At 42.9% G+C, this 21,940-nt stretch overlaps 1 protein-coding gene across 4 annotated transcripts in view; it reads left to right on the forward strand.

The window, feature by feature from the left end:
- The window catches only part of Moe (moesin), a 122,475-nt gene that overhangs the window by 90,046 nt on the left and 10,489 nt on the right, over positions 1–21,940 (forward strand). For 3 of the 4 annotated variants that reach the window (XM_080274543.1, XM_080274546.1, XM_080274545.1), the window contains exon 3: positions 21,439–21,618. In XM_080274543.1, the coding sequence (XP_080130669.1) occupies positions 21,439–21,618 (180 nt within the window). Of the gene's footprint in view, positions 1–2,299; positions 2,316–4,677; positions 4,715–21,438; positions 21,619–21,940 lie in introns of those variants that run through there. The other variant, XM_080274544.1, reaches the window with a different exon arrangement.

A 21,940-nucleotide genomic window follows, 5' to 3' on the forward strand; every position in this document is an offset into this window, starting at 1 on the left:
GACCTGGGCAGTAAAGGAAGGGGATATTCGTAGGCTCAAACGTACAGTAATGGCAGTGATTAGATGGATGTGTAGTGCGTCCTTGAATGCGAGGTCGTGGAGGAGGGGGGGAGCTAGGATTACGATTGAAGAGTTGAGAGGAAGGATGGGACTGGAATGTATTGTGATGAGGAAGGGTAGATTGAGATGCTTCGGACATATTGAGGGGATGGAGGATGATTAGCTACGGAGGGTGAGAAGCGTGAACGTCAAGGGTAGGGTTATGAGAGGCAGACCAAAAAATACCTGGAACGAGGTCATAGCGTGTGACCTCAGGGATAAGTGACTGAATAGGGAGGCTGCCAGAGATCGAGCACCGTGGGGAACCGCCATTAGGTGACAAAGGCCTACTCATGCAAGTATGTTGGAGCCATTATAAGCGATGAGATTATATTATTATGATTATTATTATTATTATTGTTATTATTATTATTATTATTATTATTATTATTATTATTATTATTATTGCTATTGCTATTATTTGCCTTCTTTCCCATAGTTTTCCTTCTTATTTTCTTTTGTTCGTGTATTGTTTGATAGTTTGTGTTTATATAGGCATTTTTGAGAGAGAGAGAGAGAGAGAGAGAGAGAGAGAGAGAGAGAGAGAGAAATGAGAATAACACTGGGTAGTTGGAGAAAGTGGAAATGTAGAAGGAAATTCAGAGAGAGAGAGAGAGAGAGAGAGAGAGAGAATGAGAGAGGGAGAGGGAGAGAGGGAGGAAGTTGGGGTAGTGGAGGGAGGGAAGAAAAACGAAGTCGCAAGAGGGCAAGGGTGATGAAAGAAGGAAGGAAGGAGGGGGGGAAGGAGAGAGAGGAGAGGAGGTGAAGGAAGGGAGGGAAGGAGGAGGGGAGAGAGGGGTGTGGAGGAGCTTGTGAATAGACAGGGGGATCGAGAGAAGAGGAGGAGGAGGGAGGGAGAGGGGATGGAGTACAAAGCACAAAGGATAGCAAACAGCAACAGACCTGATGGTCCTTTCGAGGCTGTTTGTTACAGAGTAGACTATGACTACAAGATCTGACTCTCTATGCTGAAGGATAAGGATAGTAAAGCAAGAAGGCTTCCCCCGTCTTTAAACCCTCCAGTTGAAACTGACCGGAAAAAAGTGAAAAAAGCCACCATGCTGCATGGAAAAACTGATATGGAAATTTCATAGGAAAGACTGAAAGGGAAAAGCCACATTCTATAATATATTATCTATAAGCTACCAGCATGAATAACCTGAAAGAGAAAGTAGTAAAATACAATGAATAATCGAATAGATAAATAACTAGGCGTGACATTATGTACGGGTACGTTGAGTCAAAGGAGAGTCTGTAGACATAGCGTGGATATTGCACAGTGTGGATGTTCAGGGATGGTGCGACAGAGGAACGGGGTGAAGGAGGAGGAATATTTGAGAGAGAGGGGGGGACGGGGGGGAGGAAATTGAGGGAACAGTAAAAAACAAGGATTGTCTAATGATGGACATTAACCATTGAAGAAGACAGGTAAGAAATTATGTACCAGGAGAGAGAGAGAGAGAGAGAGAGAGAGAGAGAGAGAGAGAGAGAGAGAGAGAGAGAGAGAGAGAGAGAGACTAAGAAAAGGGGTGGAGAAAGTAAAAGGGAGACGGCCAGAGGGAGGGAAGGAATGGGAGGAGGGATTACACAGGATTACACAGGAAAGCAAACAGCAACAGACCTTATGGTCCTTTCGAGGCTGCTTGTTAGAGAAAACTATGACTACAAGATCTAACTCTACATGCTGAAGGATAAGGATAGTAAAGCAAGAAGGCTCCCCCCACCACCAAACCCTCCAGGAAAAAGTGAGTGGGAATAGGAATGGAGGTAGGGGGAGGGGTAAGGGAGAGAGAGAGAGAGAGAGAGAGAGAGAGAGAGGGATGGGTATGTAAATAAGTGGAGGATTGGGGAGGCGGATGGAGGGATAGATGAAGTGACGTGGGAGGAAAGAAGTGGGGGAGAAAGAGGGGGGAAGGAGGTTTGAGGGGGAGTGGAGGGAGGGAGGGAGGGGGAGAGAGAGGTAGAATGAGGGAGGGAGGAGGGGGAGAGGGAGAGACATTAATGAGATGGAAGGAAGTGGGGAGAGGCGGAATGAGGGTGTTTGGGGGGAGCTTGGAGGAAAGATAGGGGTGGAGGAAGGAGGGAGGGAGGGACAGGGAGGCATGGAGGGAGGGAGAGAGAGGAGGAAGAGGGGGGGTGGGGGATCCGTAATACCGGCTCCATCCTCCTCACTCACCTCCCCGGCACTTTTGAACCAGACCTCTCCCTGATAGCACGTTCGTTTATTCTCCCTCTCCCTTCTTTCTCCCTCGGTCTCCTGTATCACCCTTTTTTATCTCCCTGTTTATCATTCTTTATCAGTGTAATATATTGTGTTATTTTAAATTATCTGAAAAAGCCGTTGGATCCGGTGACGCGTAACGGAAATATTTTGATAAAGGTGGTTTGAAAATTCGAAGATACATGATACTATCCGTTGGTCTTTGTCGATATTGTGCCAAAAAAAATAATAAATAAAGAAAAGTATATTGTGATTTTGTGAACATGTGCAACGGGTAACGGTTGGGTGATTAAAAAAAAAAATCGAAATAACGGAAAAACTGGATTACGTGAAAGTTAATGCAAGAAAACGTGATACAAGTGATTTGAATGTGGTTGGTGGAGGGAGGAAGTGGCAGATGGGAGGGAGGAGGAGGAAACAATGGAAGGAGGAGAATTGGAGGAAATCAGTGGAGGAAAAATGGTGGATAGTGGAAAAGAGAATGAAAATGTATATAAAGAAGATCGAAGAATGTTGAAAGAAAATGGTAAACAATGAAAGGTTTAAAATGAGGATAGAAAATGGAGGTAGGATTTGAAAATGAATTGAATATTTGAAAAGAGGTGGAGCAGAGTGATGGGAGGGGTAAAGTGGAAGAAGGTGAGGGAAAGAGAGCTGGAGGAGAGAGGGAGAGAAAGGAGAGAGGTGGAGGAAAGGAGGGAGAGGCGGAGGAAAGTGGGTTGAGGAAACATACCCGTCCTAACCGTCCTTTGGTGGGGTGAGTCACATGCCACGCCTTGCCCGCTCCTTTTTCTCTCCCTCCTCCGGTCTCTCTCTCTCTCTCTCTCTCTCTCTCTCTCTCTCTCTCTCTCTCTCTCTCTCTCTCTCTCTCTCTGTCCACCCTTCTCTTCCATTTCCTTCAGTCTTTCCTCTTCTCTTCCTTCACCACTCCATATCCCTCTTCCCTCTTCCTTCTTCTTCTCCCTCTTCTTCTCCCTCTTCTTCTTTCCCTCTTCTCCCTTTCACATTCCTTCTCTTCCTTCCCCTCACTTCCTCCATCCACCTCCTCCCTTTCACTCTTCCTCCTCTCCTCCCTTCTTCTCGCCCTTCATTCTCGTCTCCCTTCCTCCCTTCTTCTTTCCCTTCACTCTCTTCTCCCTTCTTCTCTCTCTCCATTCTCTTCTCTCTCCATTCTCTTCTCCCTTCTTCTCTCTCTCCAGTCTCTTCTCCCTCCTCTCTCCCTTCTCCCTCTTTCTGCTTCCTCTTACCTCGTCTTCTCCACCATCATCATCTTCCCACCACATCAAATCATTTCCTCTTGTGTCGTCGCATTTCTGACTTTTCATCTTTCTCTCCCCCCTCCGCCTTTTCCCCTCTCCCCTCTTTCCCCCTCTGCTTCTTCCCCTCCCCTTCTCCCTCAGTATCCCCCCTCCCCTCTCTCCTCTCCCCTATCGACCTCGTTTCCTTTCCTCCCTCCTCTCCTTCTCATTCCTCCTCGTTTATCGTTCATTTGTCTTTCTCCGTCCCCATTTCACCCCATCTCTCCCCCCTTCCCTCCCTCACTTTCTTTTCTCCCTCACTTTCTTTTCTCCCCCGTTTCTTTTCTCCCCCCTTTCTTTTCTCCCCCCTTTCTTTTTTCCCTCCTCTTCTTCCCCTCCTCTTCTTCCCCTCCTCTTCTTCCCCTCCTCTTCTTTCCCTCCTCTTCTTTCCCTCCTCTTCTTTCCCTCTTCATTCTTCTCTCCTCTCTGTTTCTTCCCTTTTCATTCGCACGTCTTTCTTCGCCCTCCCTTCTTCCTTTCTCATCCTTCCTTATTTCATCTCTCCCTTCGCCGTCTTTCTTCTTCCTTCCTATTCTTCATTCTTCCTTTCTTCTCTGATTCATTCTTCCTCTTTCCTTCTCTGATTCATTCTTCCTCTTTCCTTCTCTGATTCATTCTTCCTCTTTCCTTCTCTCCTTCATTCTTTTACCTTCTCCACTCTCTCTCTCTCTCTCTCTCTCTCTCTCTCTCTCTCTCTCTCTCTCTCTCTCTCTCTCTCTCTCTCTCTCTCTCTCTCCCCCCCCCCATCCAACCTCACTTTACTGTTCCTTTCTCCTTTTCTCATATTTTTCTTCCCCTGGTCTTTCCTCTCCCCCTTTGATTTTTTTCCTCCCCTCCCTCTTCCTCCTCCCTCCCTCTTCCTCCTCCACCCCTCCTTCTTCCTCCCTCTTTCCTCCACCCCTCCTTCTTCCTCCCTCTTTCCTCCACCCCTCCTTCTTCCTCCCTCTTTCCTCCACCCCTCCTTCTTCCTCCCTCTTTCCTCCACCCCTCCTCCCCGTGGCCACTTCCTGTCTACCACCTGCCTCCACCACCAACCACACCACCACACCTCTCTTTCAGGAGTAATTATAACTACAACGGCATCATGGTTCAGCTGGTAAGTCTATCTATCTATCTATCTATTTGTCTATCTGTTTATTGGGGTTTATTTTGAAAGGTTAAAGTTAAGAGTTTGTCATAGATTTCCATTTTTTTTACTAATATTTTATTGTTTAATTTGTAATGGAGGATTTAGAGAGAGAGAGACAGACAGACAGACAGACAGACCTTTATCGATATTATATTTTTTTTTTACGAAGGACGAAGGAGTACTGACGAGAGAGAGAGAGAGAGAGAGAGAGAGAGAGAGAGAGAGAGAGAGAGAGCACCCAACTTTCACCTCCTTAAACATGTAACGAAGGATTTAAAGGAATATTTTAAGACGTGTAGGCAGTTTTAGGGGCGTCTTAGGAGTAGGGATTGTTTCTTAGTAGGGACAAAGCATATACTGAAGGCTGTATTGTTGGCGATACCCCTTACAGGATGCGGCGTTATTATTTTTATCTATTTCATTTGTCTATCATACCTGCCTACCTGTCTATCCAGTTTTGTGTGTCTGTCCGTCTGTCTGTCTATTTTATCTGTCTGTCTCTCTGTCTATCTATCTAGTTTCATTGGGTATAGGGAATAGATATACATTTTCGTATCGTGTTTACTGCGTGTACCTGAAGAGAGAGAGAGAGAGAGAGAGAGAGAGAGAGAGAGAGAGAGAGAGAGAGAGAGAGAGAGAGAGAGAGAGAGAGAGAGAGAGAGAGAGAGATCTGAAGTCAACAGGTGTTTGGATCCAAAAGGTGAGTCACAGTGTAGTATTGGCTCTCTCTCTCTCTCTCTCTCTCTCTCTCTCTCTCTCTCTCTCTCTCACTTTTTTCACAATTTTAATATATTCAAAAATTAATTAGGTTTTTCGAGATCAGATCAGTAATTACCGTGATCTGCTTGTTAATGACCCTAAATGAGGCAATTAAGGTATGTAATCACTGACATCATTAAGTGGTGGTCGTGTGTGTGTGTGTGTGTGTGTGTGTGAGAGAGAGAGAGAGAGAGAGAGAGAGAGGAAGCTTTATTATGTAGGTAACAAAAAGATTTATGAAGGATGATGATGATGATGATGATGATGACGAAGATGTTGAAGATTGTGATGATGATGGTCATGAAGGCTTTAATCGCTACAGATGCAGCAATAATAATAATAATAATAATAATAATAACAATAATAATAACAACAACAACAATAATAATACTTCAATAATATTCCTTCCTGTACCAATAATTCCTTACACATCGGTTGAACAAAACTCATCTCACGTTTACAAAGAGTCAGTCCTTGTTTGGCTGGGCAGTACGAAATAGCCAATTAGACCTCGTAGTTACCGCTTGTTAGGCACGTATTGTTGATAATTGACCCCAGCCATCGTTAGGTCGAGATAATTACACCTCATTTGTGACCTTAATAGTGATGAGGTTGAATAGGTCTCGATTGGATGGTGTGACTTATATATATATTTTTTTAGGGGTGTGTGGGTGTGGGTGTGTTTGTGTGTGTGGGTGTGGATGCGTGTGTGTGTGTGCATCTAGTGTGTTGATGTGTTTGGAATTTTAGTATGTGATGGATGTATTTTGTGTGTGTGTGTGTGTGTGTGTGTGTGTATGTGTGTGTGTGTGTGTGTGTATGTGTGTGTGTGTGTGTGTGTGTGTGTGTGTGTGTGTGTGTGTGTGTGTGTAAGGACATCGTTAGTTCCGGCTTGTTAGGTGTTGGTAATGACGTTCGTGGTTTGGGTTTGTTGTTAGTAATAATGTTGAAGTTTGATAGTGTTGGCATGAGAGAACACACGATCGAGGTTTTGTGTGTGTGTGTCGGTGTGTGTGAATGTGTGGGTGGGTGGGTGGATGGATGGGAGGGGGGGATGGTTGTGTGTGTGTGTGTGTGGGTGTGGGTGTGGGTGTGTGAGAGAGAGAGAGTGGGTGACAAAATTCTTTCTTGGCCCAGATTTTCGTCTTTTGCAGCTTATATCACGTAGCTCAGTGGCAGAAAAAGACTACTACGGCTCTCTTTCCATAGCACTTCTTCGTGACGAGCATCATATTCTAGCGCCAGCCTATTGTTGCAACTCAGCATTCAGGATTGAGGGATGGTAATTTTAGGCCAAGTTAGAGTAAAAGGAGTAAAGAAGTTGATTTTGAGCTTATCTCGTCATTTTTTAAAATTCTTCTACGCTGCTGGCTATAACAGTGATGTCATTATATCCTGAGATAAGAGGGAGAGTTCCTGATAGTGGGTGATGAGAGAGAGAGAGAGAGAGAGCGTATAGGACTGAAAAACTGCAGTGGAATCATCATCATCATCTTAGTGTCAGTCATTTTTATCGTCGTCATCATCATTATCATCATTACATCCTCATCATCATCATCATCATCATCCATACCATCATCATCATATACCTCGCAGAATTATAAACGGAGTGGATTGGATTTTGAGTTAGAAAAAATAATAATAATGCACAAAGAAAAAGATCCATAACCACACTCATCAAACTAGTCAGTGAGATATCAATGCAGAGAGAGAGAGAGAGAGAGAGAGAGAGAGATCTATGGTTATGTGGGGTAGAAAATGTATGTATACGTGTGTATGCATGTATGTTTGCGTATATATGTATGTATGTACGGTATGTATTTGTGTGTTTATGTATGTGTAGGTACGGCTAATGAATGTGTTGAAGTGTATGAGAGAAGAAAACGGTATTGGTCGAAATGATGTCAGAGATGAGCTTGATACAGTCCTCCTATAATGATGTTGTGTAGGTAGTCGTGAGGTTGGTAGTATACATAGTGGTATACTTGAAATTGACTGGGTGTGCAGAGTGTATTGTAAGAGTGTCGTGGAAAGAACCGTGAGTGTAATTCCGATAAAATTTACTGACGTTCACGAGGCTATTAACCAGCCATACCCAAAAATAAATCGCTAAGGAAGTGGTGTCAGGGAGCTTATTAGTGTATGATTGGGTGTGGTTAGCTAGTTGACGTTCACAGGGCTATTAACCAGCCATACCCAGAAATAAATCGCTAAGGAAGTGGTGTCACGGAGCTTATTAGTGTATGATTGGGTCTGGTTAGCTAGGGATTTGGAGTGAATTAAGCATATATTCCATTCACCTTAACTTGGCCCAGATTATCGTCCTTTTGCAGCTGATCTCACATGACTAGGGGGCGGTATAAGACACTGACTACCGCCTCTTCTTCGTGACTAGCATCATAATCCGGTGTTCACTTTGCTTGAACAGGTCAGCATGCAATATGGGAAAATGTTACGCCAAGTTAAAGTGAACAGAGTATTGTTAGTTTGGCAAATGTTAGTAAAATATTAGATAATTGTTAAGGATTAGTGATGGTGGCCCGTATTCTCGATGGCTAAGGAAGCTCCCTAACACCTTTTCCTAAGCGATTTATTTTTTGTATTACACCTTACTGTCCTCATCTTGTCATGTAATTCCGTCAAATTCCATCATACGCAACTGTAACATCTATCTATCTATCTATCTATATACCTAGGCTGCTTCCCCCAAGGAAAGGGAGGTAGCCGAGACAGGACGACTCACTCTCCATTTACTCATCCATTCAAACACATTCATTCGCATCTTAGCCCCAAAGGGGAGAACGGACAGATCCTCACCGCATCACACCGCACAAGGGTCAACTGCGCAATGCAATCAGTGACATCCGCAGCAGGGCCCGACAGCAGAACTGGTTTACCCCTGCCACATCATAACAGACCCATCCCCTTACCCGCACCTGACCTGACTAGCTGATCAGACCAAATGCGGGAGAATATCCCCTCAGGGCTGCGTCATCACTTATTCATTCACAATTTCTCTCCATTTATTTCTGTCACGCACAGCCACTCTTCCTTGCTCAACAGACATCCCTCTCGCATCCAGCGCTCTCTTCACACTGTCCATCCATCCTATTCGTGGTCTCCCTCTCAGCCTTACACCTCTCACATCAGATCTAGTTATCTTTTTCACCAATCGTTCATTATCCATTCTTTCCATATGCCCAAACCATTGCAACACCCTCTGCTCAACTCTACCAGCCATCTCCCGAACAACTCCAGTTCTCCTTCGCACTTCATCATTTCGCAGATTGATATTAATCAGCCGTATCCAAAACTAAATCGCAAAGGAAGAGGTGCTAGGGAGCTTCCTGAACCAAGGAGAATGCAATTAGAAGAGGAAATTGATCAGAATAAAAGTAGAAGTGTGATTGAAAGGGGGTGGATGGGGGGGAGGGTTGGAGGAAGGAGGAGGGGAGGGTAGGGGAAAGGGGAGAGAGGGTAGGGGAAAGGGGAGAGAGGGTATGGAGAATTAAAGAGGTGGGGCATTGATAGGGAGGGGGGCGAAAGAGGGAGGGGGATAGGGAGGGGGCAGCGATATCTCCCTTCCCCCCCCCCGCAAAATGAGTCATAGGGGGTGTTGGATGGTGGAATTTATTTAGTTATTTACCTGGGGCGCAGCTGCGGGCCATTACTGATTCACCTCATCCTCTCGATCCACCTCTCTATTTATTTATCCATCTACCTTTCGTGTTTGATTTTCTCCTCTCCCTCCCTCCCTGCTTTTCTTCCTCCTTTTCTGCTCTCCCTTATTTTCTTCCTCCTCTCCCTTCTTTCATATCTTTCCCTCCCTCCACTACTTTCTTACTCTCTTCCTTTCCCTTCCCTACCCTCTTACCTTCTGCCCCTCCCTTCCTTCCAGTCCTCCTTCCCACTTCCTTTCCTTCCTTCCTTCCCTCCTTCCTTCCTTGGTGTTCTCTCCACTCCTTTTCCTATCCTCTTGACCATACCCCTTCCTTCCTACCTACCTTCCCATCCTTCTCGCCACACCCCTTCCTTCCGTCCTTCCTGTTGTCCATATTCCTTCCTTCCTTCCATCATTCTGTTTTCTTCACACCTCTTCCTTCCTTCCCTCCCTTCCTTCCCTCCCTTCCTTCCCTCCTTCCTTCTTTCCTTCCCTCCTTCCTTCCTTCCTTCCCTCCTTCCTTCCTTCCTTCCCTCCTTCCATACGTTTTATTGCATCATTTAATTTGTATTCAAGTTTGGACGGTTCCTTATTTATGACTATTGGATTGGGGGAATGTTTTATAATTACGAACTGTGATGCTGAGAGAGAGAGAGAGAGAGAGAGCGAGAGAGAGAGGGGTGGGGAACTGAAAGGAAAAAAATATATATTGTAGGAATGGATTGTATGTACTCGTATTTATTGGAGAGAGAGAGAGAGAGAGAGAGAGAGAGAGAGAGCGTTCTTTAATCCCTCTATTTTTCTTCTTTATCCTTGCTTCCATTATCGTTATCTCTGCTTTATCGTACAGTGTCCTCTTTTCCATTATTTTTTACGTTATCTTACTGTCTTCCTGCTTTTTAATTTGTCCTCCTCCTCCTCCTCCTCCTCCTCCTCCTCCTCCTCTTCCTCCTCCTCCTCCTCCTCCTCCTATCGTCCTCTGTGTTGTCATAGTTAACAGGCGGTGGTTATCCTTCCTCCCCTTCCAAGGAATCCTTTGTTAATGACTACATCCGTGTGTGTGTGTGTGTGTGTGTGTGTGTGTGTGTGTGTGTGTGTGTGTGAGAGAGAGAGAGAGAGAGAGAGAGAGAGACGCACATTCTGGTAATCCATCCTTCTGAGTAATCCTTTGTTAGGGTTCAACATCCGCCTCCCTGTGTGTGTAATTGTATGTATGTATGTAAGGGTGTGAGAGGAAGCTGAGTTATTGAAAGGAATGTATAATAGGATATCCACTTTTGTTTCGTTTGTGTATGTACTGTGTGTGTGCGTATTTATGTATGTATGTGTGTATGTATGTTTTTATTATTGTGATTGAGTTATATTTAGTAATGAATAAAGAGGATACCCAATTTTCTTTTTGGTTTCATTATTACTGCAAAGCTTATCATCATCATCATCATCATCATCATCAAGCCAGAGAAATTAAAAGTATATACAGTAAGATGGTAACAAAATGCAATTCTTTTCAATGGCAAGATAATATTAACAAGTAAATCTTTTTAATATTGACGAAGTGAGGAAACACCGAGGAAATACAATAACTGGGATGGTTTGGGATCGAGATAGAGATAGAGAGAGAGAGAGAGAGAAATGGAGATGAGAAAGAAGTGTGGGTAATATATCACGTGTATGAGAGAGAGAGAGAGAGAGAGAGAGAGAGAGAGAGAGAAATGGAGACGAGAAGGAAAGAAGTGTGGGTAATATATCACTTGTATGAGAGAGAGAGAGAGAGAGAGAGAGAGAGAGGGAGAGAAACGGGGACATTAGGCTTGTGAATGACTCCCGTTGTGAAGTTAATGACTCTGGTAAAGTAATTAGCCATAAGGCATTTCGTATGATGTTAAAAAATAGCAACTGTTAAATCTCCAGTAGATATAATGTTAATCTTTTTTACTAATTAACCCCAAGCAAAAGATAGTAAAGTTAATGACCATGGTGATAGAGAGAGAGAGAGAGTAATTAGATGGAAGGGAACTAGGTTAAATTTTGTTGCAAGTAATTATGTAAAGGTATTGGTGTTGGTAATTTATGTAGTAGTTAACCTGTTTCTGTGTTATGACTCATGTCCATTTTAATTAACCAACGCCCACTCACTCGATGTAGTGCTGCTCTTGGGTGACTGCCCTTTCCTCTCTTCCATCCATCCTCTTCTGTCTCTCCTTCCTTCATTCTTTCCCTGTCTTTCTGTCTGCAGATGACCCTACACTGAGTGACAAGCAAAACGGTTTCCTGTACACCAGGAAACCATTTAGTATGCTGGGTGGTAACCATATAACCAAATTATGGCGCCTGGTGGTTTAGTGGGTAATTAAGGCTCTCCAGTCGGATTGAGCCCGTGCAGGTTTATATCCAAGGGATGGTTGTGGTTTATTGCTCACGTAATGTCACACAGGGATGAATGAGGCTGGTCACTCTCATCTTAATTGTCAAGACCAACTTACCTAACCCCGGGCTTCTATGCTCCTCGTGGGATGACTCAAGATTACATGATGATGATGAATTATTTTTGGAGCTTGTTTCCACCACCACTTGTTACCACCACCGTTTCTACCACCACTACCACCACCACTTGTCATTACCACCACTTGTTACCACCATTACCACCACCACTTGTCACTACCACCACTTAAGAGTTGTTGAAGAATTTAATGTCTTTCACGTTTCCCCTATCTCACGGGAATGAATGACCGTGAAGAACAGGGTCGTGTAGAATGTGTCCTGCTTAGTCTTACACCGGGGTCAAATGAATGAATGAGTGAATGAATGAATGGATGAATGAGTGAATGAATGGATGGATGGGTGCGAGTGAGTAAGTGAGTGAATGGATGGATGGATGGATGAATGAATGAATAGATCAGTGAGTGAGTGAATGGATGGATGGATGAATGAGTGAGTGAGTGAATGAATGAATGGATGGATGGATGGTTGAATGAATGTTTGGATGGATGGATGAATGGATGAGCGAATAAAGAATGGATGAATATGAATAACTCTGGGAAATATACGTCACCACAGTCACCCACCATCACGTGAATGAATGACCATGAATAACAGATGAGTGATTGTACTAGTGCCCCCTGTCCTAGCCTCCCATGAATGAATACCTATGAATGAGGCACGTGGAGGGAGTGTATGTGTGATGAATGGTGAATGAAGCATGTGACCTGCCTGTTGTGTATGCGGGTATGGCACATTTCCTCTCTGGTATACTGTGATATGTTTGTGCTTTCTCCTTTGTTGATTAGAGAGGGGGAGTGGAAGGAGAGTCTGGGTGTGGATGGAGAGCTGGAGGGTGGATGTGGAGTTGGGGAGTGGAGGGAGAGTCAGTAGCTAAATGGAGAGTTAAGGGCTGGGTGGATGGCCAAGAATGCCGATGGAGTCTTGAAAGGTGAATGGAGAGTTGAAATAGGAATAGAGAGTTAAAGACGTAATGTTTGACGGTGTGTCACTCCAAGGCACTCTCCTACCTCCATTGATCATTTCCTTTAGAGGTCAAGGAGAGTGGAGGGGAGTGCGTGGAGAGTTTGAAGTGAATATACGGAGAGTCTAAGAGGTAATTTCATAGATTGCAAAGAGAGTGAGCAGGGAATACGTGGGTAGGGGGTTGTGAACGGAAAAGGCTGGGGAAAGTTAGGAAAAATAGTGGATGACAGAACGTTACCCTTCTCACCTGATCTTGCCGTCAATTTTGCCTCCCCTCTATCTAGAACCCTGAGGTTAACACTGGAATGGGATGCTAGTCACGAAGAAGTTCCGTGGAAGGATGTGGAGCCGTAGCATTGTCGTAGTGAATGTGGTGGAGGTGGAGGGTGGAAGAAGAATTGGATTGGGTATAAGGAAAGGGGTAAGAGTGGAAGAGGCGAGTATGGAGTGTTAGGAGTGGATAGGCGTGTGGTATGGGAGTGGAATTGCAGGGTGGAAGAGTAGTAACTAAAGTGGAGTGGGTATTTAGAGCTCCACCACTCACACTAACGCAGCCACTCAGGCAGCTCATCAGTATCTCCCAGTGTGAAGCTTTTATCCCTCTCAGCTCAAACAACAGATAAGAAAAATAGCTATAAATATGAATCTTATTGAGCTTTTCTCCCTCCCAGCTCACACAAGATAAACATCTCTAAAAATGAGCCTTATTTTTCTCTCTCAGCTCACACATGATAAAGAAAAATATCAGTAAAAATGACCCTTATTGAGCTTTTCTCTCTCTCTCAGCTCACAAAAGGTAAAGACAGGTACAAAAATAAGCTCTATCAAAGATTTATTCCTGCCAGCATAGATATTGATTTTAAAAAAGTTAAATTTGAGTTTTTGTGTTTGGGTGGAGCGATTTTGTGATCCAGGTGTGAGGTCGACAGGTAAATAAGGAGATTAAATTGCATACTTACCTTGGTCAGTCATTTTTATAGTTCTATTGTTTTTCTATCGAGTCTTCTACCTATATGTACTGTGTTTGTCTATCCACCTTTATCTATCCATCTATCTACCTGTATATTCATCCGTCTGTCTGTCTGTCTGTCTACCCAAAATGTCAGCTGTATTTAATCGCTCTATCCTTCTGTCACTATATCTATCCAGACATCCACACATCCGTCTATATATCCATCTGCCTGTGTCTTCCCATAACAATATCGTTCTATATTTTAGTACACAGTGCATCTATCTAATCATCCAGTCATCCACAAATTATCCATCCATCTATCTGTCTATCTATCTATCTTTCTTTCTATCTATCTATCTTTCTATCTATCTGTCACAACTACCGTACTACCCTATCGATATCATTGTCCTTACCTGACGTGTATACATAATCGAGATGACTTTTTTCTAATTTGCGTATACCTGTATGACTCAGGCTCGAAAGGCACACCTGTTGAGAGAGAGAGAGAGAGAGAGAGAGAGAGAAAGAAAGAAAGAGAGAGAGAGAGAGAAGGGGGGGAGGGAGAGAGGCTTCTTGTACGTCCCTCCTTATCAGCTTCCCTCCCTCACTTTTCCCCTTCATCTATATTCCTCCCCACACCTTCCTCCCTCTCCCTCTCTCACTCCACCCTCACCCCTCTCCCTTGACACTTCCACTCAACCTTCCTCCCTCCCTCCACCTCCCCCTCCTGCCCAGAACCTCCCACTTGAGCGCTTGAGAGCTGAGTCATTGCTTAACCTTCTCCTGCAGTCCTGCTGCTCCTCCTCCTCCTCAAAATCAACTCGCCCTTTTCGTCTCACTCCTTCTTAGGAGTTTGGGCCCTCATTCCTTCTCTCTTCCTTCTCTCCTTCCCTCCTTCCTTCTCCATCTCTCCTTCCCTCCTCCCCTGTCTGTCTTCCCATCTCCTCCCCTCCTTCCCTTCCTCCTCTCCTCTCCTCTCTTCTCCGTCACTTTTCCCCTCTCCTGATTTTCCGTCCACCTTTCCTACCTCAACTCCTTATCTCCCCCTTCATCCTGCCCACCTGATTTCCCTTCCCTGCCTTTCCCTTCCCTGCCTTTCCCTTCCCTCTCCTTCCCTTCCCTTCCCTCTCCTTCCCTTCCTTCCCTTCCCTTCCCTTCCCTCCTCTCCTTCCCTTGCATCCCCCTCTCATTCTCATCCTTCACCCCTCTCACATCACGTCATATTACATCACCTCTTCTTCTCCCTACTCCCTCCCCTTCGCTCTCCTCCCCTCCTCCCCTCCCCTTCGCTCTCCTCCCCTCCCCTCCCCTCCCATAACTAGACTTTCCATCCACCATTTTTCATTCTTCCATTCGTCATTACCCACATAGAGAGAGAGAGAGAGAGAGGAGAGAGAGAGAGAGAGAGAGAGAGAGAGAGAGAGAGAGAGAGATTCCAATATTAATGCTGACGTCACTGTTACCTGTTTGCATAGGTGTGTAACTGGGATGGGTTTATTTGTGGGTTATAAATTTTCTCTCTCTCTCTCTCTCTCTCTCTCTCTCTCTCTCTCTCTCTCTCTCTCTCTCTCTCTCTCTCACTGACCTTTCCATCTAAGTTTCCTCACTCCATGTCACCCTTGTTTTTTTTTTTTTTTTTATCCTCTTTATATATTTATCTTTCTTCTTGTCTCCTGCCCTTCGTCTATCCTCTTTTGTTGATCTTTCTAAACGTCCCCATGCTCCCTCCTCCCCCACCTATCTTTCCCTCTTTCCCCTTCTTCAGGTCTTTTTCCATTTGGTCTGCCTCGTATGTCCTTCTCCCTTTCACCCCCTCTCCCTCCCCTCTCTCCTCCCCTCCCCTAGCGTTGCGCCATAACCGGTTTTACCCAGGGATAGTGGTGACGAGACGTGCTGGGCGTGCATGAACCTGGGGTGAGGAAGGGGAGGGGGGAGATGAGGAGAGGGAGGAAGGGAGAGACGTGGGAAGGGTGAGGGAAGGGGAAGAAACAGGGGGAGGAAGGGGGAGAAACGGGGGTGAGGGAGGAAGGGAGAGACGTGGGAAGGGTGAGGGAAGGAGAAGAAACAGGAGGAGGGAGGGAGAGAAACAGGGGTGAGGGAGGAAGGGAGAGACGTGGGAAGGGTGAGGGAGGGGGAGAACAGGGTGAGGGAGGGGAAGAAACAGGAGTGAGGGAGGGGGAGAGACAGGGGTGAGGGAGGGGGAGAGACAGGGGTGAGGGGAAGGGGAGAGGGGAGAAACACATGACCTTACACTGTCACTCCCTTTCCTTTTGAAGCGTTATTATTTCAGTGATAATGAAAAAAAAATAAATGAAAAATTGTGTTCTCAGTGATAGATAAATACAGTAGATAGATAGATAATTTTTAAAACTTTCCTTTTCCTTGCCTTATGGACCCTACCTAACCCCACCTGCAGTTGAAAAAAAAGAAATGATGATGATTGATGATGATGATGAAGATTATGACGAGGATAAGGATGAGGAGGAGGACGATGATGATGATGATGGTGATGAAGATTATGACGAGGATAAGGGTGAGGAGGAGGACGATGATGATGATGATGATGGTGATAATGGCGAGGAGGAGGAAGAGGGGGAGGATTGTAACGATGATGATGATGATGATGATGATAATGACGAGGAAGAGGGGGAGGATTGTAACGATGATGATGATGATGATGATGATGATGATAATGGCGAGGAGGAGGAAGAGGGGGAGGATTGTAATGATGATGATGATGATGATGATGATAATGACGAGGAGGAGGAAGAGGGGGAGGATTGTAACGATGATGATGATGATGATGATGATGATAATGACGAGGAGGAGGAAGAGGGGGAGGATTGTAACGATGATGATGATGATGATGATGATGATGATGATAATGACGAGGAGGAGGAAGAGGGGGAGGATTGTAACGATGATGATGATGATGATGATGATGATGGTGATAATGACGAGAAGGAGGAATAGGGGGAGGATTATAACGATGATGATGATGAACGTCGAGACATTATAAGTTGATCATAATTCAAAATAATTTCATCACGGCATTCGAAATTGTATTGCTGAGAATTTTGGCTGCGTAGGACGTATGCATTTATTTTTATTTATTTATTTATTTATTTATTTATGGAGAAGGTGAAAGTAACGCCAAATACAGCATTAATGTTGTTTTAAAAAATAGGAAGAAAATGTTGGTCTGTTTGGGAACGTAATGTAAATTATTTTGATTTTCAACCTTCGTTTTTGTGATATCGCTTTTTTTATTTTTTTTTTAATGTAAGCTATTTTCAACCTGTTCTTATATCGTTTTTCATTCTCTCTCTCTCTCTCTCTCTCTCTCTCTCTCTCTCTCTCTCTCTCTCTCTCTCTCTCAATTTTTCTCGTCTTTCCCATCCCATTTTTTCTTAATGACAAATTTTCCATTTTTATATCCTCTTATTATCTCCCTTTTTTTTCATTGTTTCTCTCTCTCTCTCTCTCTCTCTCTCTCTCTCTCTCTCTCTCTCTCTCTCTCTCTCTCTCGTTGTCTTTTTTCTTGTAATTTTAAACCCCCTTTTTGTGGCGATGCTTTTTTTTTTTTTATTGTTCTTGTTCTTGACTCCATACTTTGCATAAATAACTTACACTGAGGATATTACCCAGCCAAATCCAAAAAAATAAATCGCTAAAGAAGAGGTGTTAGGGAGCTTCTCGGGGATGGGATTCGGGGAGCTTGAGTGTGTGTGTGTGTGTGTGTGTGTGTGTGTGTCCCATTTAATTCTCTCTCTCTCTCTCTCTCTCTCTCTCTCTCTCTCTCTCTCTCTCTCTCTCTCTCTCTCTCTCTCTCTCTCTCTCTCTCATGCACTGAAAGGTTATTTGAATGTCAGAGGCTCTCTCTCTCTTTCTCTCTACGTACCCTTTGTGTCTCAAGATTATTATCATTATTATTATTATTATTATTATTATTATTATTATTATCGTAGTATTAGTAGGAGTAGCAATACCAGGCTCATCCAATCTTGAACCCAGTGGACTGCAGGCTGAAGTTACCCTCCTCCTGCAATCCACCATCGTGCTTTTGGGGGATAGGGAGGGAATTGGGGGACGTTTGTATCCCTCATTGTTGCAAGTTGATAGTGCACAAATTAGTCTTGCAATGAAGGGAGTAATTTACAGTTTAAAATAATAATAATAATAATAATAATAATAATAATAAGCGAATCACAAAGACATAATACGGGAATAACTTTTTTTATTATTATTATTTTCCGACATTACAAGCCGTATTGGATGAAAGTAAAAGGCATGAAATAAGTGTGTGTGTGTGTGTGTGTGTGTGTGTGTGTGTGTGTGTGTGTGTGTGTGTGTGTGTGTGTGTGTGTGTGTGTGTGTGAGAGAGAGAGGAGTGGGTGAGAGGGTTTCCAAATTTAACCTTGAGGGCCGGAAATGTCTCTCGGGGCGGTAATTAGAATTCTGGCGGCCATATTGCTTCTTCTTACCTACTTCCGGTTTCTTGAGGGTGCTCCGGCTCCGAATTAATAAGCACCTGTTACGTTTCCTGTCTATTTGTGTATCTATTGACCTGTTTATATCTATCTGCCTGTCTATCCATCTTTCTGTGTCTGCCTATCCATCTGTCTTTATAGTATCTGTCTATCTTTTTCTATTGCCAGAAGCCGCAAGCCCTATAAGGGTAATGATAAATGAATTACCTATGTTATTTTGTCATGTGCAATTAGGCTGCCTCCTCCCCAACTCATAACCCCGTCAGTTAAGCCATTTCATATCATCCTTGATCTCCCACTTCCACTCCTTCTGCTTCCTGTCGTAATTATTGTATGAGAGAGAGAGAGAGAGAGAGGAAAGACGGAAGAGTGTACGATCTTCCCATGTCTGTTTCTTCCTTCCTTTAGAAACAAAAATTTACCCATAAGTTGCGATAGGTAATTAGTCGTAAATATTTTCGTGAATCCACCCCGGCTAGTAACAGTAATGAAGGTATAATGTCTTTGAGGAGTGATGGTAAAACCGGTGATGTCATCAAAATGGAAGAGTGGAATAATGACTAAGCACGGATTTAGTTACGATCTCAAGTTTTTTATCATTTCAATTTCTTGTTTTTCTTATTTGATAGCAGTATGGTCCCGTAACAATATTTTCAACATAGTGAAAAGAAAAATAAATAGGTAATAGCTTTGACATAATTTTCGGCTGTCTGATACCATGATAATCTAAGTATATCGTAATTATATATCATTTTATTTTTCCACAAATAAGGGAATTCGAATGTTCGGCCGCGACGCAAACTCGAACGTCACAAATCAAAACAAACACTTCCACTCTTCGTCTTGGTAGTCTAGTCATTGTTTTATTACGATGTTTGGAAAAGTAAATGGTTTATTCTCCGGTAGACTAATGTGGACTCTTCCTGAGCTGAGAACTGACGTCAGTGCTAAGAAGGTATGTCCGTAACGGCAAAAATAGCGATAAAATTTGGAAAAGTTAGTGGCAGCAGATGAGGTACCGGTAGGGGAATTATTGCAGATCGACCACAGACCAACTGTTTTTTAGTTAATATTACCAGAAGCAGATTTTCAACGATAATGCCGAAATACCCAAATTGATAGGGTGTGTTACGGGTGGAAAATAAAATAATGCCAATATAACGATTAGTATGAAGTTTTGACAAATTTGATATAGGCTAACATAGCTTTGGACACCACAAAACTGACTGTATTTTGGTGTGTGTGTGTGTGTGTGTGTGTGTGTGTGTGAGAGAGAGAGAGAGAGAGAGAGACCTAAGGATAATTTTGAGATGGTGATAATGTAACTTTAGCCTTGCTCAGCCTGACTCATAATGGCATCTCCCTGACACACTTCCCAACACTTATGCATCATTGACCTTCTGAACCCTCAACACTTGAACTATCATCTTAGTTTTATTTACCTATGTCCATATGTACTCAGCTAGGTATTCTATATTTCTTGGTTTTCCCTCCTTTACCATAGGATATTACTTGAACTTACTTCCATTATTTTATTTATTTTCACTCATTCATCTAGGTATTCTTTATTTCTTGGTTGTCTCACCTCTCCCATAGGATATTACTTGAACATATTATTATTATTATTTGTGCCAGCACAGTACTATTTATTAAGGGTAGGGTTTGTACTGCACTGTGGTGTCTTCATTAATTCTCACATTGTCATTATTACCATGTGTTTGTGGCTTATGTGCTTTAACATAGGATTATTTAATTCGCTTGGGAATGAGTCAGAGAACTTTGAGTTAAGCAAAGTCATTACTAGTGGTGTATATAAGTTTTCACAGTTGGTGGGGAGGGGGGAGGCCTTAATTGGAAGGGGGGTGACTGCTACAAAATGGGTACTCATTAAATAAACTGAAATTTCTATTTAGATGGTTAAAACAGCTCAGGTTGTCAAGTACCTGAGGGAAGTACCTAATGTTTGGTGGTTAAGTGCTGCGATTAGTGGAGTTAGGCAGCTTTAGACAAGATGGAAGAAAAAAACTTTGACTGCATCTTACAGGTGTCTCAAATTTGAACATTTTTTGGTGAATGTTACAATGTTATATCCCTGCAGAACTATGGTGAGGGTAGATTAGTCGGCACTTTAAACCTGATAAGATTAGAGAGCCCTTGTGTGTTGAAATGTTAGATAAGGGTGGGTACTTTGAGATTAGGTTTTTGGGCAAGGGCTTTTTTTTTTTTTTTTTTTTTTTTTTTTTTTTCTGAGTTATAAATTTTGTTGGAATTGAGAAGAAGTAAAAGTTAATGCTCTATCAGCAGGTTTTTTTTTTTTTTTTTTTTTTTTTTTTTTTTTTACAGTAGGCTATGACACATGTTACTAGCATGCCAGATCCATGTAGTGTACACGAATGGAGGGATAGAGTGGAGATGTACAAATATATTAGAGACAGGTGTGAGATGGAGTGAGGACAGCCAGAGGGCAGAGGACAGGGTGACATGGTGGTGATTTGTTCGTGGTCACCCCTTATGTGATTAAGGGTTCTGACAGTAGGTGCATAGTTGGCGATGAATAACACGGGCAGGTTTAGAAGTCTAGCAAATAATTCTGATTGTGTAAAAGTGACAGTATTGATGCTTTAACAGTATTGTATTAACTCAGCCATTCTCAGCACTAATTAGTGAACAGCATTCAAAAATGTGTTATTTTTAATATTGTATATCAGATAGGTAGACAAAAATACAGGTATATGTAAATAGCATTACTATCTTGTAATTACATCAGTTACTGTATACCATAATTCTTCATATGTGTATGATTAATTTCTTTACATCTCATCCATTTTTCTTCATTATTATGCTAAGGATACAAACGCACTTGCCTGTAACATGTGATTGACAAAAACAAGTTATGAGTTCCCCTTACAAATTCAGACTATTGTTAGTACAGCAGTCTAAAACCTGTGTGTCATTCATCAGGTCAGTCAAGCATCCTGCGTCATTGAAGTATCAGTGTATTATTTACGATCTTTTTATTTCATTTTTTGTCTGCACTTGGATTCTTAAGTCTAGCAATTTTTTAGGCAGTGAATGTTTGGGTGGCCTAAGTGTGTTGGCTACAGTATCATTTTAATGTATTTCCATTCCTGTTCATTTATTTGTAAGCCTGATATTTGCTCTACAAGTGAATTTGTTAGGTGACAGTCATTTGTTAGCTCTCATGTATGTGCATTTCCAGTCTTATTGTCAGTTGGATGCTACATATATGATACTGTATAATTTTTTCCACACAAAAATTTGGATGACGGCATTTGTTAGCCTTCTTTTAAATGCCGTCTGTCTTTATATTGAGTGAATACTAAGCCCATCATTTATTCCACAGGTGAATGTTCGGGTGACGACGATGGACGCGGAGCTGGAGTTCGCGATCCAGCCCAACACCACTGGCAAACAGTTGTTTGACCAGGTGGTGAAGACTATCGGACTCCGGGAGATCTGGTTCTTTGGTCTCCAGTATGTTGACTCCAAGGGTTATACCACCTGGCTCAAGCTTAACAAAAGGGTATGTGTGGATTAATGGATTTTATTACTATTATTCCTGGTAACATCTAACTACAGTATTTAATTCAGCTCTTGGGAACCTTTCATTGCAAACAAGTTTATGAACACTGTGTAAAACCTTCATTTTAAGATTTTGTTGCAAAGTTTGGTAAGTTGTCCTCATTACCCTGTAGTTTGCCAGTTACAGTTCCTTGAGTTTTTAAAAACTTCATTATCTGATTTTGACTATGGTACATGAGTTGAGTACAGTACTGCTCTGTAGTATTTCAGCAGTGATTTGGCTGAAACTTTTAATAATTACATGTAAAGCTGTAATGTACTGT

This window comes from Coenobita brevimanus, chromosome 58 (genome assembly GCF_032717465.1).
Source record: "Coenobita brevimanus isolate Jiangsu-jjx chromosome 58, ASM3271746v2, whole genome shotgun sequence".
NCBI classification, from domain to species: domain Eukaryota; kingdom Metazoa; phylum Arthropoda; class Malacostraca; order Decapoda; family Coenobitidae; genus Coenobita; species Coenobita brevimanus.